Source organism: Penaeus japonicus, unplaced genomic scaffold (assembly GCF_977035675.1).
Source record: "Penaeus japonicus unplaced genomic scaffold, GWHDUDI00000001_assembly GWHDUDI00000038, whole genome shotgun sequence".
Taxonomy (NCBI): domain Eukaryota; kingdom Metazoa; phylum Arthropoda; class Malacostraca; order Decapoda; family Penaeidae; genus Penaeus; species Penaeus japonicus.
In genome coordinates, this window is record NW_028234440.1 from 7413051 (window position 1) to 7428050 (window position 15000).

Here is a 15000-nt window from a genome sequence, read left to right on the forward strand (position 1 = left end):
TATTCTCATGTACCTAGCTCCTCCACTTTATTTGCTGAATGAATGTTATGGTATAGATCATGGTCTTCCCCAACCTTTACTGACCCTGGCACCCCTTGCCAGGTAGTCTATCATAGACTGCCTGGTTAATATCGGATTACTAGTAGATAAAGGAAAGTGAAGTGCACTGCTTGATCATTTATTTTGAGGAGTCCTCAAAATTAAAAGCAACTGCCAATATCTATGATAGAAGAAAATTTAATAAGAGAACCCAAGAAAATTGAATGGACAAGCTAAAATATATGCAGCTGGCTTAAGCCATACATTGATAAGATTTTTTTTATGCTGGTTGCACCTGGCTAGGAAGTAATATTTTACGTACATATATGCATCGTTTCCCAGCACCTCCTAAAATTAATTTCAGCATCCCAGATTAGATATACTCATATCCATCATATTCCCAAATTTGGTCCTGCTCAATTTGATTTCATATATCTAAATTACTTACAAAATTAAATAGTTTTCCATATCTGACTAGATATGAAGGCAGGGGGAGGATCCCATAGACAGTATTGCTACAGTTGCCTCAATGAATATTACAACCATTCAAGTAAATGTTCAACAAAATCTCCTAGGATTGTGTTCAATCTATCCATTCAAAATTTACAATGAAATGTGGTAGACCGCCTAAGTCTATATCCAGTAATCGCCATCAGCACTCCCACAACGGCCTACAAACCTTCCACTGATGTGCTTGGGCTTTTCTATAAATCAACAGGTAAGAAAAAATAATCCTGCCAAAATATACAAGGTAGAAGATTGCTAAAGTGCTGATAGGCTTGTTAACTAGTGGCTAAATGTGAGGAACTATTGGCTTTTTTTTTTTTTTCTTTTTTTTTTCATCAGATTGCAATAAAGAAATCTGGCAATTCACATCAAATTGAGAAAAAAATTGAGTTTTTTGAGAACTTTAGATTCAATGTATTTGAACAAATTCTGATGTTACTAGCCCACTGTACAAATACTGTCACAGTTCTTGGGTTAATGCTTGGAAGATTTTCCTTCATATCTCGTAGCGCATTAACATTCAACTGCTGATAAATTACCCATTCCCTTGATTTCGAATAATCTAACAAGTGCCCTGCGACTCGATTAAGGTCTGAGAGCGTGTGATTCACTTTTGTTTCCCTGATATTTACAGAACTACAAGACATATTTGCCATTACATTTGTACTAGAATTATGATTTTACCATAAAATTTTAAAATATGGATAGTCAATAATTGACCATTTCACGTAATTCCAGCCAATTAACGAGCACACAGCATAGTATATATATGTATACATATATGGCTGAAAAATATAATTCTTTTGTGTTCATATGAAATATCCAAGGAAACCTAGGAGCTGGTTACAGTACCAAGATTGCTGATCTGGCAATGAAAGAATGCATCAAAATTTCACATGTATATCAAAGATCATGACAAAACACTGCAATTATGGTATAAAAATCTCATGTTGAACATCTACCACAGATAGCCCTTTCCACTGAAATTTCCGAGAAAGTAAAATACAAATAACAAACACTGTAGTTATCATGAACAAAGCAACTAAGATCTATACCTTAGAGGAACATTCTAAAAATAAACATGTGATAATAGAGCAAACATGAACAATTACCAACTGCGGTTGTAGTTTATGAATCACAAAGACAATAAGATTTTTTAATATCTGTTCATATTCAAATGGGGAAAAAAAAAATTACCTATTATACAATAAAGGTTCCCAATCATTTTAACCTGTAAATGCCTTAAATGTTGCAATCGTATATAGTGTTCGTTACTAACAAAATCAATAGATTACGACTGACCCTAAAGCTTTCTCACACCAATATTATAGTAGAGGAAATGACAAGTTGTGTGCCGACTCAGCTTTCTCAACTAACTAATTATTGCTAAAATGAAACTTGTAAACGCAATCATTAATACAGTGAAGCAATCTGAAATTAAAGGTTTCTTATCGAGAAAACCTGCGCAGAAAAGAAAAGAAAATTAAAGCGCACTTAATTGGTTGCGCGCTTCGCCCTTTCAGCTACCAGAGAAACTACTAAACAAATGGCCAAAAAGAGCCAAAATCTCATGAAATCCTGAGCACAAGTCCCTACCTATGGGGTCTAAACCTCAATCACGACATTGATCCATCATAGTCAAGCTCCAATTTCACAAAAACGCCAAAAAATTCGAAAAATTCACAAGCACTGTTGGAAAAACACAAGAAAGTGCTGCTAACTTGTAAAAAAATGCACTAAAGAACGAGATTCCATACGGAATACAAAGTCCCCAATGGAGTAAAAAATGTACATATACAAGCCCTGCTGCCACAGCAAGTGAATGCTAGCTCAACCGACGTAAACAGAAATCAGCTGATGTAAACAAACGCCACTGACCTCCCTCATCCTTAGCCGGCTCAGGGGAAGTCCCTCGCCAAGATCGAACAAGTTTCCACTCCTCTTTCTCAGTCTCTTCTTACTTCACACGATATTTTTCAGTAAATTCACTGCTATTATATAGTTTTGCATTAAATAGTAAGCGTTCACAGGCTACTAGAGCTGCCTGGGGCCAGTGGAGGCCTTCGCAAGCTCCGAGTTACGTGCTCGTCAAAGATGGCTGCCGGTCGGCCATTTTACGGCCCAGCTCGTCCCTGAGCCTGAGTCGTAATTTCCATTTCATCGGATTTTCGTCGCGATTCCTCTGCGCTCGCTTTTCCAACGATAATACACCACATTCACTACATTCTTAAGCAACACTTGCAATAATACACGGGCGTCTGAGCGTGCGGATGCGGTTGAAATTTAGAGATTTTCGCGGAGGTTTTCAGGCCGTGGCAGAGCTAAGTCCGTCAGCCATGTTCCCACTATACTACCCACAATCCTCAGCGCGATGACGTCGTCCCGGCTCCAGCCTTCAAAAACAACTAACTCACACCATGGCTCCAAAGGGGACAACATACATAAAAAAGGACAAATACACAGCAGCAAAAAACAGGGTTGGACTAATAAGGTCCGAATAAATACTAATATTATCAAGGTGTATGGATGTTCCTATGTGTCGTGTGTATTTCCCCCCCTTCAACTCTCCCCCCCCAATAAACGAGAATGGAAAATGAAATAGAAGATTGTAATAAATAGACTTTTATTTGTCCAAAATTATTAACAAAAGAACTGTACATGGAAATTCTTGAATCTAAATGTATAGATCATTCCTTTAAATTGGAAAATGATGCAGCTACCAATTAATCAAAAGTATAATAGCATTCCTTAGAATCACCATTAAACTCCGCCCCTTCCCCCCCTATCAGCACCCCCCTCCCTTCCTCATCCGGGAGGGAGGCAGGAAGGGAAGGAAAGATGGAAATTGGGGAAAGTAAGGGGATGGCAAGGAAATAACCTCCCTTGGCTGCAACAAATTAGGACATGATAAATACACCTTTGGAAATATAATGCGTCGAGATACAACACAAAAGACATTTGAATGGCAATGGTGGTACTCTTTGTAGCGACTGAGACTAGAGCTTCTTGGCTTTCCTGGGGCGTGGGGAGTTGTTCCATATGATGGGCGTGGAGTCGGTGATGGACACCACATTGAGCCCTCCCATGGTCACGCCCTTCACGGCAGACTGAAAAGAAGAAAGGGAAAAATAAAACAAAACATAAAAAACAAAGAAAGACGAAGCACTTCATCTCGTGTACACAGAGGGCCTGCTGGACAAAAAATAAAAGGATTGATTATATTATTCAGGATACCCCAAATAATAAAAGGGTTAAAAAATATTAAAAAGTTAATTTGGATAAATATGTTCAATTTAAAATATTTAACTACTATACATAAAGTTTAACAAAGGAGTAACATACATATATACATAAAAATCACATATATAAAATGATGTAAGCATGAACATGCATATATAGCATGTGACACTCACTCTCAAACGCGCACACATACATTCACAGTGCAATATTAAAAAGTATCCATACAATAAGTATGTAGTAACGGTTTATACACACAATTATATCAGTATGTGCATGTTATATACATATATACAAAAAAATATATATACATATATATGTAAATACATTATATACATATACATATAAATATATATATACATATATATATATATGTATATACACATATATATGAATATACACATATATATGTATATATACACACATATATATATGTATATACACACATATATATATATGTATATACACACATATATATATATGTATATACACACACATATATATATGTATATACACACACATATATATATGTATATACACATATGTATATGTATATACACATATGTATATGTATATACACATATGTATATGTATATACACATATGTATATGTATATACACATATGTATATGTATATACACATATGTATATGTATATACACATATGTATATGTATATACACACACACACATATATAAATATATAAATATATAAATATATAAATATATATATATATATATATATATATATGTATATATATATATATGTATATAAACACATACATGTATATATATATTTATGTATATATACATATATATAAATATATGTATATACACATATATATAAATGTATATACTTATGTATGTATATATATGTATGTGTATATATACTTATAAATGTATGTGTATATGTATATATATATAAATTTATATGCATGCATTTGTATATGTATATATATGAACATGTGCATGTATATTATATGAAGATGTACATGTATATATATGTACATGTACATACATGTATAAAAATATAATATATATATATATATATATATATATATATATATATATATATATATATATATATAATGTATGTATTTATAAATATATATGTATATATGTATATGTATATATATATGTATATGTATGTATGTAGTATATGTATATGTATGTATGTAGTATGTGTATATGTATATATGTAGTATATGTATATATAATGTTTATATATATTTTTATATACAATATATATATACATACATACATACATATATGTATACATGTGTGTGTGTATATATATATATATATATATATATATATATATATATATAAATATTATATATAAATATATATATATAAATATATATGTATATGATAATATATGCAGATATTATATATATATATATATATATATATATATATATATATATATATATATATATATATATAAATATATATGTACATAAATATATATGTATATGATATATATGCAGATATATATATATATATATATATATATATGTATATATATATATGTATATATGTATGTATATGTATAAGTATAAGTATAAGTATATGTGTATATATGTATGTGTATGTGTATATATACATAAAAGTAAACACGTAGATATATACATGTACAAATGTATAGATATAGACATACATACACGTGTGTGATTTTTTATATATATTATATTATATTATATTATATTATATATATATATATATAATGTACTTCCATATATATTTTTTCATATACATCAAACGAAAAAACATATAATGTTAGTATATATGAATGTGTGAACACAAAATTTAAAAAAAAAATCGTCTCCATTTTGCCAACAGGATGAAGGTATAATTTAATTGATGCTGAAAGACACTAAAACTGAAAAGGTAATGCACGTACACTCCATGTGCTAAAAGATAATGGAAACTGTTATATAGTCTGGAGCTTGTATTACTATGTATGGGTTGAGGAGGTATTATTAAGGAAAAAGAAAAAAAAAAAATCTTGTCAACGAATCATGTTGTGTAATGTTGAATTACCCTACCATGAATGCATTGCATGGCTAAGGAAGAATGCAAGATAATTGTCCTGTCCAAAAGACCCAATACTATCCATCACCTAATATGAATATTCAGTCAAGTACATGGGTTTTGCAAATGTTAGTCTTCAGTGACCTATGTTCTTGGAAGAAAATACTTATTTAACAAATACTAACATGAATGCCCATATTTTCACTAATGTCCCATTTATTCTTGTATGAAATAGGAAGTAAATTTACCTACAATCAAGTTCATTATCTTTTGTGAGGGGGCATTACTATCTATAATGGGCATGTGGAGTTGGTTGGGCACCCGAGATATGCTGACAGGTCTGAATGAGTGAGTGAGTGAGTGGATGGGTGGGTGGGTGAGTGAGTGGCTGGGTGAGTGAGTGAGTGAGTGGCTGGGTGAGTGAGTGAGTGAGTGGCTGGGTGAGTGAGTGAGTGAGTGGCTGGGTGAGTGAGTGAGTGAGTGGCTGGGTGAGTGAGTGAGTGGATGGGTGGGTGGGTGGGTGGGTGGGTGAGTGAGTGGATGGGTGAGTGAGTGAGTGAGTGGATGGGTGAGTGAGTGGATGGGTGGGTGGGTGGGTGGGTGGGTGAGTGAGTGAGTGAGTGTATGTGAGTGAGTGAGTGTATGTGAGTGAGTGAGTGAGTGAGTGAGTGAGTGAGTGAGTGAGTGAGTGAGTGAGTGAGTGAGTGAGTGAGTGAGTGAGTGAGTGAGTGAGTGTGTATGTGTGTGTAGTGAGGGGAGGGAGGATGCTGGATAGTATACAACCCACAAGTTCAGGTGTGCTACCATCAACAGGGTATCTTACACCAACTACCAGGCTAGTGATATGGCACATCCGAGTTTGTCTTTCAAAGAAGCCTTTGTGGCCACATCACTCAAGATGGCATGGATTTTCATAATTGGTATGGTTGAGTAAGGGTACTTCGAAGTAAGTATACTACATGGGTCTTGTGATGTTCCTAAGGTAAGGTGATATATTTGCAGTTTCAGGTGCCTTGGGAATTCCAAATATGGGTGTGGATATACCATTACTTGTATTTCCATGGAGTGAGGGTACTGAAAAGTTCAGCTTAAGGGTGGGTAATACCCTGTTCAGGAAGTGTTTGGGGAAAGTCTACATGGAGCATGAAATGTAGGTACAAGACAAGAATTGGGTATTTATAAAAGCACAAGCTGAAAAGGTGCATCACATTTCCTATATTTTATGCACCTCAAAAATTTGGGTATGTCAGACAGAAATACAATGATTCATACACAGATGATGCATTGCAGGAGGATGTAATGAGTTTTGTTCTATAATTAAGGGGTGAGATAAATAGTATAAATTTACATGGTATTTCTCTTGAAGCCCAAAAATGATGTTCCAAAGACTTCAATAAAAGGGTGTACTTTTGTAATTATACAATGAATGACATTCCAACACGTGGAACTGTTTACAATGTGTATCTACTCTAGAGCAAGAGTATTTTGTGTCTGTTAAACAGAAAGGACAGCCAGCCATAAAATAAAGGGACAGTCTCTATGCTCTCTTTAATAAAGTATTTGCAAATTTCAACAGACTCGAATGACATTTCTACCCACAAAGCTGTGTCGCTAATTTTTATACACTACATACATAATCTTATTTTTAATGCGAGATTATGTAGGTCTACAAGAAATAAGGAAAAATTGGAGAGTATTTGGATAAGTTAAGATGATGAGCAGAAGATAAAAAAAAAAAAAAAAAAAAAGGCAGAAACAACAAGAGTGACAAGAATGTGATGAAAGATCATGCCGAACATCCTAAGGATAGGACAGACACCCTCCCTCACCCCCACCCCAAGGTGAGTATGATGTCAATATAAGTAAAAATGGTTACCTGGGGGACACTCTCAAACTTGAATAGAAAGTTCTCTCACACAATTTAAAATCCAAACCTTACTTAGTATTTCCATCAAAATGATCCGTTTAACTGAATATGGATGTATGAAGGGATTTCCACTAAGATCTACCTTTTTTTTAAACCCATTCGTGCCGGGCTGATAATCTGCCTAATGCTGCTCCTGCTGAGAGGATAACAAGCATACACAGCATCCACGTGCTAGATCTCTCCCTGCGTAATAACGTGCTACACTTCTGAGCACTCTATGCCCGCCTGATTTTACAGGATGCTAAAACTTTTTATTTATATATATATATATTTTTTTTGACAAGTAAAGAGTAATGTGTCTATACAAATGCTAGTGCAATGAGTATATAATACATAACTATGTAAAACATATTTAGAGGAATAGATCATGACGCTAAAGCTCGTCATCTGGCACGAGTGAAATATTCTCAGGACGTGATAAAACGTCATCTGCACGAATGGGTTAATTTTAAATTAAAGTTTTGCTAACCAAGCCCTTCCTATTCCATTATTCTTTAAATGTTTCAAAGCCCATAAACCTGACATTACCTATACAATCTCAAGAATATGAACTACAAGCTAATCCTCAGGATTCATAATGAAGTCTACTTTTAATCTTTCATTGACAAAAGTTATTCCTACATTCTATGCCATCATTTCACCCATCAAAACCAAAATTATTAAAACAAAATAAAAAAATTACATGTAGTAGAGCATGATTTAAGAGATATGATGATGTATTTGAATCTTTAAAAAAAAAAAAGTATTCAAATTCTACAACTAAAAAACTAAAATTGGATTCCTTCAACCCCATAAATTTTCTGGAACAAGCAACATCTAAAGATCTTTAACCTGACTTCTATTATTGCCAAGATTTGGGGTATGATAAAGGTCCTTGTATGATATATTAGCAAAGTGATACTAAGTAGCATTGATATGATGCTTTAGTTACACAGCTGAAGGAGTAACCACCTTACATTCTGATCACAAATAATTAATGTGAAAGTGATCCAGCCCTGGAAAAACTGCCCAAAGCAGAACAGTTAAAATGACATTTGCAAACAACATCTCTGTTTCCCATTTTGCAAAAGGGGTAGACTATGACAAGCCTAATGCTTAACCCATTAATGCCAGAAGTGTTATTACATTTTGTGGCCAGAAGTGTTATTACATTTTGTTAACATTTTTCTCCTGCCACGTGACATCACGTTATGATCTCGCCTTAAAACATACATTTGGCATCATTACATAATCATACAAGTTCTATTTGTAGAGGTACTTTGTAATTCACTTGTGAAAAGTGCAAACAAATACAAATTTGATTGTCACCCCCATTGAAGCAGGCACGTGAAAAGCTAACAGAAGTGTAGTGCGGTATGCAACAGGCAGAGGGTTTCGTGTTTAGTCACTGTCCACACTTCTTATTTAGCTGGTAGGGACAGCATTACACAAATTTTAGTACTAGCATGAATGGGCTAAAAAGAAAAGATGTTCATATAACCAAAATGAAATCTTATGTATGAGCACATCTTTTAGAAATTAAATGCAGTCAATGAACATTTCAAAGAGATCTTTTTACATCTCTGGAATAAACTTTTGCTCTTCCAAGGGCCACATTTTCAGATGAATTTTTTATGATATTCTGGAGTTATGACATGAAATCCCTGTCAATACAATTATAAGTAAATGATACAAATTGGCATTAAACATGATCGGGCATAATACCTGAAGGAATAACTGTCAATTCCACTAGTAAAAAATGCAATATTGGCAATCCGACCCCAGGAAACCTACCCATCATAAGAAGGGTTGACAGCCACTATCAATTTTTTTTTTCAAGTAACTGCTTAGTAGATATGTTAGGGATGGAATGGAGATAATAAAGAACCGTTTCCCCTCAACTTCACTATCAAAATACTATTGTCAGAAAACAATGACAAACAACAATCACATACATACATATACATATAAATAAACATACAGGATCAAATGTACCAATCAATCATACAATACATACATACATACATACATAAACAACTCTCAACACTAGAGAAAGAATGGCAAACTTAAATAATGGAAGAGAGGTATTCTAGAACAATGCTGCTAGAGGTACATGGATGGCTCTCTTATCTGACTGACAGCAAAAACAAAAACAAATAAAGTTTTAGAAGGAAAATAAGAGCACGGTGGAAATGTAAGGGTGGTGGGGGGAAGAGGTGGTGGTAGTGAAGGAAGGGAGGGAGGGGGGAGAAGAGGATAGACGGGAAAGGAGGAAAAGGAAGGAAAGGGGAGGAAGAGAATGAAGGAGAAGAGAATGGAGGAGGGAGGAGAGAGGAGAATGAAGGAGGGAGGAGGAGGAGAATGAAGGAGGGAGGAGGGAGGAGGGAGGAGGAGGAGGAGGAGGAGGAGGAGGAGGAGGAGGAGGAGGAAGAGAATTGAGGAGGAAGAGAATTGAGGAGGAGGAGGAGAATTGAGGAGGAGGAGGAGGAGGAGGAGGAGGAGGAGAATAAAGGAGGTGGAGGGGGAAGAGAATAAAGGAGGTGGAGGGGGAAGAGAATAAAGGAGGTGGAGGAGGAAGAGAATAAAGGAGGAGGAGTAGGAGGTGGAAGAGAATAAAGGAGGAGTAGGATGAGGAAGAGAATGGAGGAAGGAGGAGTAGGATGAGGAAGAGAATGGAGGAAGGAGGAGGAGGAGGAGGAGGAGGAGGAGAATGGAGGGAGGAGGAGGAGGAGGAGGAAGAGAATGGAGAGAGGAGGAGGAGGAGGAGGAGGAAGGGAATGGAGAGAGGAGGAGGAGGAGGAGGAAGGGAATGGAGAGAGGAGGAGGAGGAGGAAGGGAATGGAGAGAGGAGGAGGAGGAGGAAGGGAATGGAGAGAGGAGGAGGAGGAGGAGGAGGAGGAGGAGGAGGAGGAGGAGGAGGAGGAAGAGAATGGAGGAAGGAGGAGGAGGAGGAAGAGAATGGAGGAAGGAGGAGGAGGAGGAGGAGAATGGAGGGGGGAGGAGGAGGAGGAGGAGGAGGAGGAGGAGGAGGAGGAGGAGGAGGAAGAGAATGGAGGAAGGAGGAGGAGGAAGAGAATGGAGGGAGGAGGAGGAGGAGGAAGAGAATGGAGGGAGGAGGAGGAGGAGGAGGAGAATGGAGGAAGGAGGAGGAGGAGGAGAAGGGAGGAAGGAGGAGGAAGAGGAGAAGGGAGGGAGGAGGAGGAGGAGGAAGAGAATGGAGGGAGGAGGAGGAGGAGAGAGAATGGAGGAAGGAGGAGGAGGAGGAGGAGGAGGAGGAGGAGGAGAATGGAGGAGGAGGAGGAGGAGGAAGAGAATGGAGGGAGGAGGAGGAGGAGGAGGAGGAGGAGGAGGAGGAGGAGGAGGAGGAGGAGGAGGAGGAGGAGGAGGAGGAGGAGGAAGAGAATGGAGGGAGGAGGAGGAGGAGGAGGAGGAAGAGAATGGAGAAGGGAGGGAGGAAGGAGGATGGAGAAGGAAGAAGAGTGTAGGTGTTGGTATATAAGAAAAGAAGCAAAGGGGGGGGGGGGAGAGGACAGACAGTGGTAAAAGGGAGCAGCAATAGCAGAAAAAGGAGGAAAAAAGGAGCAGCAATAGCACAAGGTAGAGAAAAGGAGTGGCAACGCAATAGAGGAAAAGGAAGAAGAGCATGGAGGTATGGACGCGAAAAAGGAAGAGAAGTAGAAGTGGTCCTGATCACTAACTCGTTACAATTAACTTGAAGCTTTGTTGAATGAAGTAGGTGGTTTGCCATGTTGTACTTTGTTTGCATTCCTCAAGGAAGCCTCTCTTCTAATATAAACAAGTTTTAAACTTATTGACCAATTATTGAAATATTGAGATCAAAACTCACCATTCTGCCTGGTCCAAGTCCTTTCACCTTTACTCGCACATTCTTGACACCTCGGTCCAGTGCTCTCTGCAACAAAAACCAAAAGGTTAAGGTATAAAGAAGAAAAAAGTACACCATTCATATTAGACAATAGTAACAAAATGATATGCACTAGTGCGTTATTTTGCTTTTTCATTGACTATATTATCAAAATATCCTTGCAGCAAGGTGAACACTTACCGTGGCTAGACTAATAGCTGTTGCCTGTGCAGCTATGTTGGTCCCCTTGCGGGTATTTTTGAATCCTTCAATACCACATGTTCTGTACATCTTCACATCACCTGCAAGAGGGGGGGGGAAAATACAAACATTAGTGTAATCAATTACTGAGTTCTCCTTAAAATATTGTAGTATTGTCATCAACTACCATTACAAACAAGATATGTGACAAAAAAAAAAAAGTCCAGCCACATGGTCACTATCCATCTCACTCTACTGTTGAATCATTAAGGACTCCCTGCCCAAGTGCGCATGCCCCCTACCCTTTTCCCCTTCCTCCTCCTCTCCAGCCTACCTTTGGCATCAGTTAAGGACATGACTGTGTTATTTTTGGATATCTTGACATGCAATATTGGGAGGTCAGCAAAGCGCACACCATCAATCAACATGTCCGGGGTTTTCTCATCCGGAAACATCCCTCCAAACCTACAAAGAACGAGAGACCGTGCCTCAGATGGGAACCACAACCCAGGGGTACAAAACGGAAACCTGGCTTCATTGTTATTACCCATTTACCTTCTGTGAATTCTAATTTCTTTCCATAATAATCATAATCTTCACTTATCATAGGCATTCTAGTATGTATAGCTCATGTCAATTTGTACTTCCAATTTAAAGATCTATATCAATGTTCTAATTCTAACCTGTAAATCTTTACCAATTACGAGTAACTCATGTATTTTTTGCAAGAACTAAATATATATATATATATATATATATATATATATATATATATATATATATATATATATATATATATAAACTGTAGATGCTATATCAAAAATTAATATTTACTACAACTTGCCCCTAATAATTGGTAATTCAAGACATTTCCAAATATTTCTCTATCTAAAGACCTCATTATGCAATTCCACTTACAAATACAACACAAGGAATATTCTGGCTATATAGATTTCAACAGGGTCTTCTATATCATTTTCTTATCTTGATGCCTCGTATAGATGTATGTATGTATGTATGTATGTATGTATGGGTGTATATGTGTATGTATATAGATATATATATATATATATATATATATCTATAGATATATATCTATAGATATCTATAGATGTAGATATATATAAATATATAGATATAAATATATAGATATGTATTTCTGACATTCGTTGAGGCACTTGCAAGTGGACCATCTCGGATGAAAAGGAACTGTGCTCCACCTCGGAGAATGCACATAATAGGAATGCTCAAATATTCAAAGTACGAGACCAAATCCAAAAGGCCACAAGACAATAAGAAAATCTGCTCAAAGGAAGAAAAGCTGGTCTCTGCATCAACCAATGTAAGAAATTCTATACTTATGTCAACACATTAATGCCATAGTCCCTATTCTAGGCAACTCTGCCACAACAAACCTCTACAGATATTATGGAAAGATAAGAGATAATCAGCCTTCCTAGTGATTCATTGCTAAATAAGGAACCAGTGTAAGGAAATAAAGACTTTGCAGACCTTACATTTGGGTACAAAGCATTAGGGATGCAGCCTCTCTTCTCACAATATGTCTTATTCAGAGCTTCTAACCTTACCTACAATTAGCAGGTCTAGTTTACAAGTCTGTTATTGTAATTTGATTTACCTACATGTTTTTAATCTCTCTCCATCATTTTTCTCATCTAAACCACTTGATTAAGAGAAATTTCAATACGCTAAAGTTGCAAAGACAAAGTATGATCTACCTCTCAATGAAACTTAGAATGTGAAACTTAAACTACAAAAATGCAGTAGAGTTTTGCCTCTACACACAATATGGTAGATCAAAAAGTACACTTTCACTGCCAAGAATATCAAAGTACTTACTGCTGTGTATATAACACAATCAGCAGAGTTAAAAAGCTAAGAACAGCCTCAAAGTAAAGTACAGACAGGCACTCAGAAACCCTATGAAATGTTGTACGTAAACGGTCAAGGACTAGCTAGGAAGTTAGTTCCCACGACTACACTAACATCATTTCCTGATAAAACACACGAACCCTAGAGGTGATCTGGCCCGCCCCCACACACAGACACGCAAACACGCGCACACAGACAGATATCAGATACAACACACGTCTTGCACCTAAGTCACTCTCCCCCTCGGCACTTTCACAACCCCAATGCACACAAAAACCTTTCTCGCACTGCTCCTCCCTCCTGCCTTGCCCATGTCCCTTGGCCCTCAAGAGACAAGACTGGCCCTCAAAATGCACTCCTCTTCCTCCCAGTGTGCTCACACACTCCCCCTGCACATTTTCACCTGCTCCTCGAGAGGACTCCACTCTCCTCTCCCTCACCGAGACGAGAACTGCGGAGTTCTTGCCGATTTCACTCTCCACACTCGCAAAACTTCTACTATTTCCACATATTGCACCTGCACCTCCTATTCTCGCCATTTTCGCAACTACAAACTCGCTCGCTCCCCGAGACCTCGTCCTCGAGCGCGACCTGGTCTCCCGCACCGCCCCTCCGCCGCGCCCCTGGAGGAGGTCCCGCAGGAGGCGCAGGAGAGGGGGCAGGACGGCGAAGTAGGCCGGAGGGGCAGGACCTGGCCGTCCCCCCCCTCCCTCCGGCCTCCTCCCCGAGCCGCAAGCGACCCCGAGCTCGTCAGCGCCTCCTCCTCGACCTATTCCTCCTCTCGTCCTCTCTCTCACTCCCCCTCGTCCTCGGCCCTCTCTCCGCCCTCTGGTACTCACCCTCGAAGGTTGGCGTCCACGTCGACGGCCGCCTCGCCCTCCGTGCCCTCGTCGCGGGCGGGCATCGAGGCCAGCATCTCCTTACGGTCCTCGGCCTTGCGAAGCAGGGCCGCCCCGTGCAAGGGCCGCGTCGTCGCCGCCGTCGCCGTCGCCGGTGTCCATTGGGCGCCGCCTCCGCCCTCGCCCCAGCGCCGGCTGGTCCCTAAGCACGGCACACGGCTACTCCACACGGTCCTTGCCACGATGTTGCGCAGCATTTCGCCGGAATCCGCACTCCCGAGCACGAAATACGGCGCTTTCACGGCAGATTCCTCTTCGAAATGGACGGTGCTGCGGCCGCGATTCGGGCGGGGTGCGAGCCCACGTCGCGGTCCAGGTAATACTCAGCCCCTTGGGTCGGCGGTTTGAGAGCCGCGCGATCATTGGCCCGGCCGAATTCCACGAACCAATAAGAGAGGCGCTCGGTTTTTGTGCGCCAGCAG

General features: G+C 38.5%; 3 protein-coding genes across 10 annotated transcripts in view; 1 reads left to right on the top strand and 2 right to left on the bottom strand.

Annotated features, from left to right (window-relative positions):
* The window catches only part of Chd1 (chromodomain-helicase-DNA-binding protein 1), a gene marked incomplete at its 3' end in the record, with an annotated part of 30065 nt that extends 27500 nt beyond the window's left edge, over positions 1 to 2565 (bottom strand). For all 8 annotated transcript variants that reach the window (XM_086532806.1, XM_086532807.1, XM_086532803.1 and 5 more), the window contains 1 exon segment: positions 2425 to 2565. In XM_086532806.1, the coding sequence (XP_086388932.1) occupies positions 2425 to 2433 (9 nt within the window).
* A 587-nt stretch (positions 2566 to 3152) lies between these two features.
* mRpS11 (mitochondrial ribosomal protein S11) lies at positions 3153 to 14832 on the bottom strand. The gene is made up of 5 exons (XM_043028893.2): positions 14519 to 14832; positions 12121 to 12251; positions 11787 to 11887; positions 11568 to 11633; positions 3153 to 3653 (listed from the first exon to the last, which is right to left on the bottom strand). Exons 1-5 carry the CDS (start codon positions 14773 to 14775, stop codon positions 3543 to 3545), a joined length of 666 nt encoding a protein of 221 aa, XP_042884827.1. The 5' UTR covers positions 14776 to 14832; the 3' UTR covers positions 3153 to 3542.
* Positions 14833 to 14936: 104 nt separating this feature from the next.
* LOC122261332 (uncharacterized) overlaps positions 14937 to 15000 on the top strand; it is an 8125-nt gene continuing 8061 nt past the window's right edge. Inside the window, exon 1 of the mRNA XM_043028891.2 lies at positions 14937 to 15000. This exon is cut by the window's right edge and continues 1706 nt beyond it. The gene's annotated coding sequence lies outside the window, so the exon portion shown is untranslated.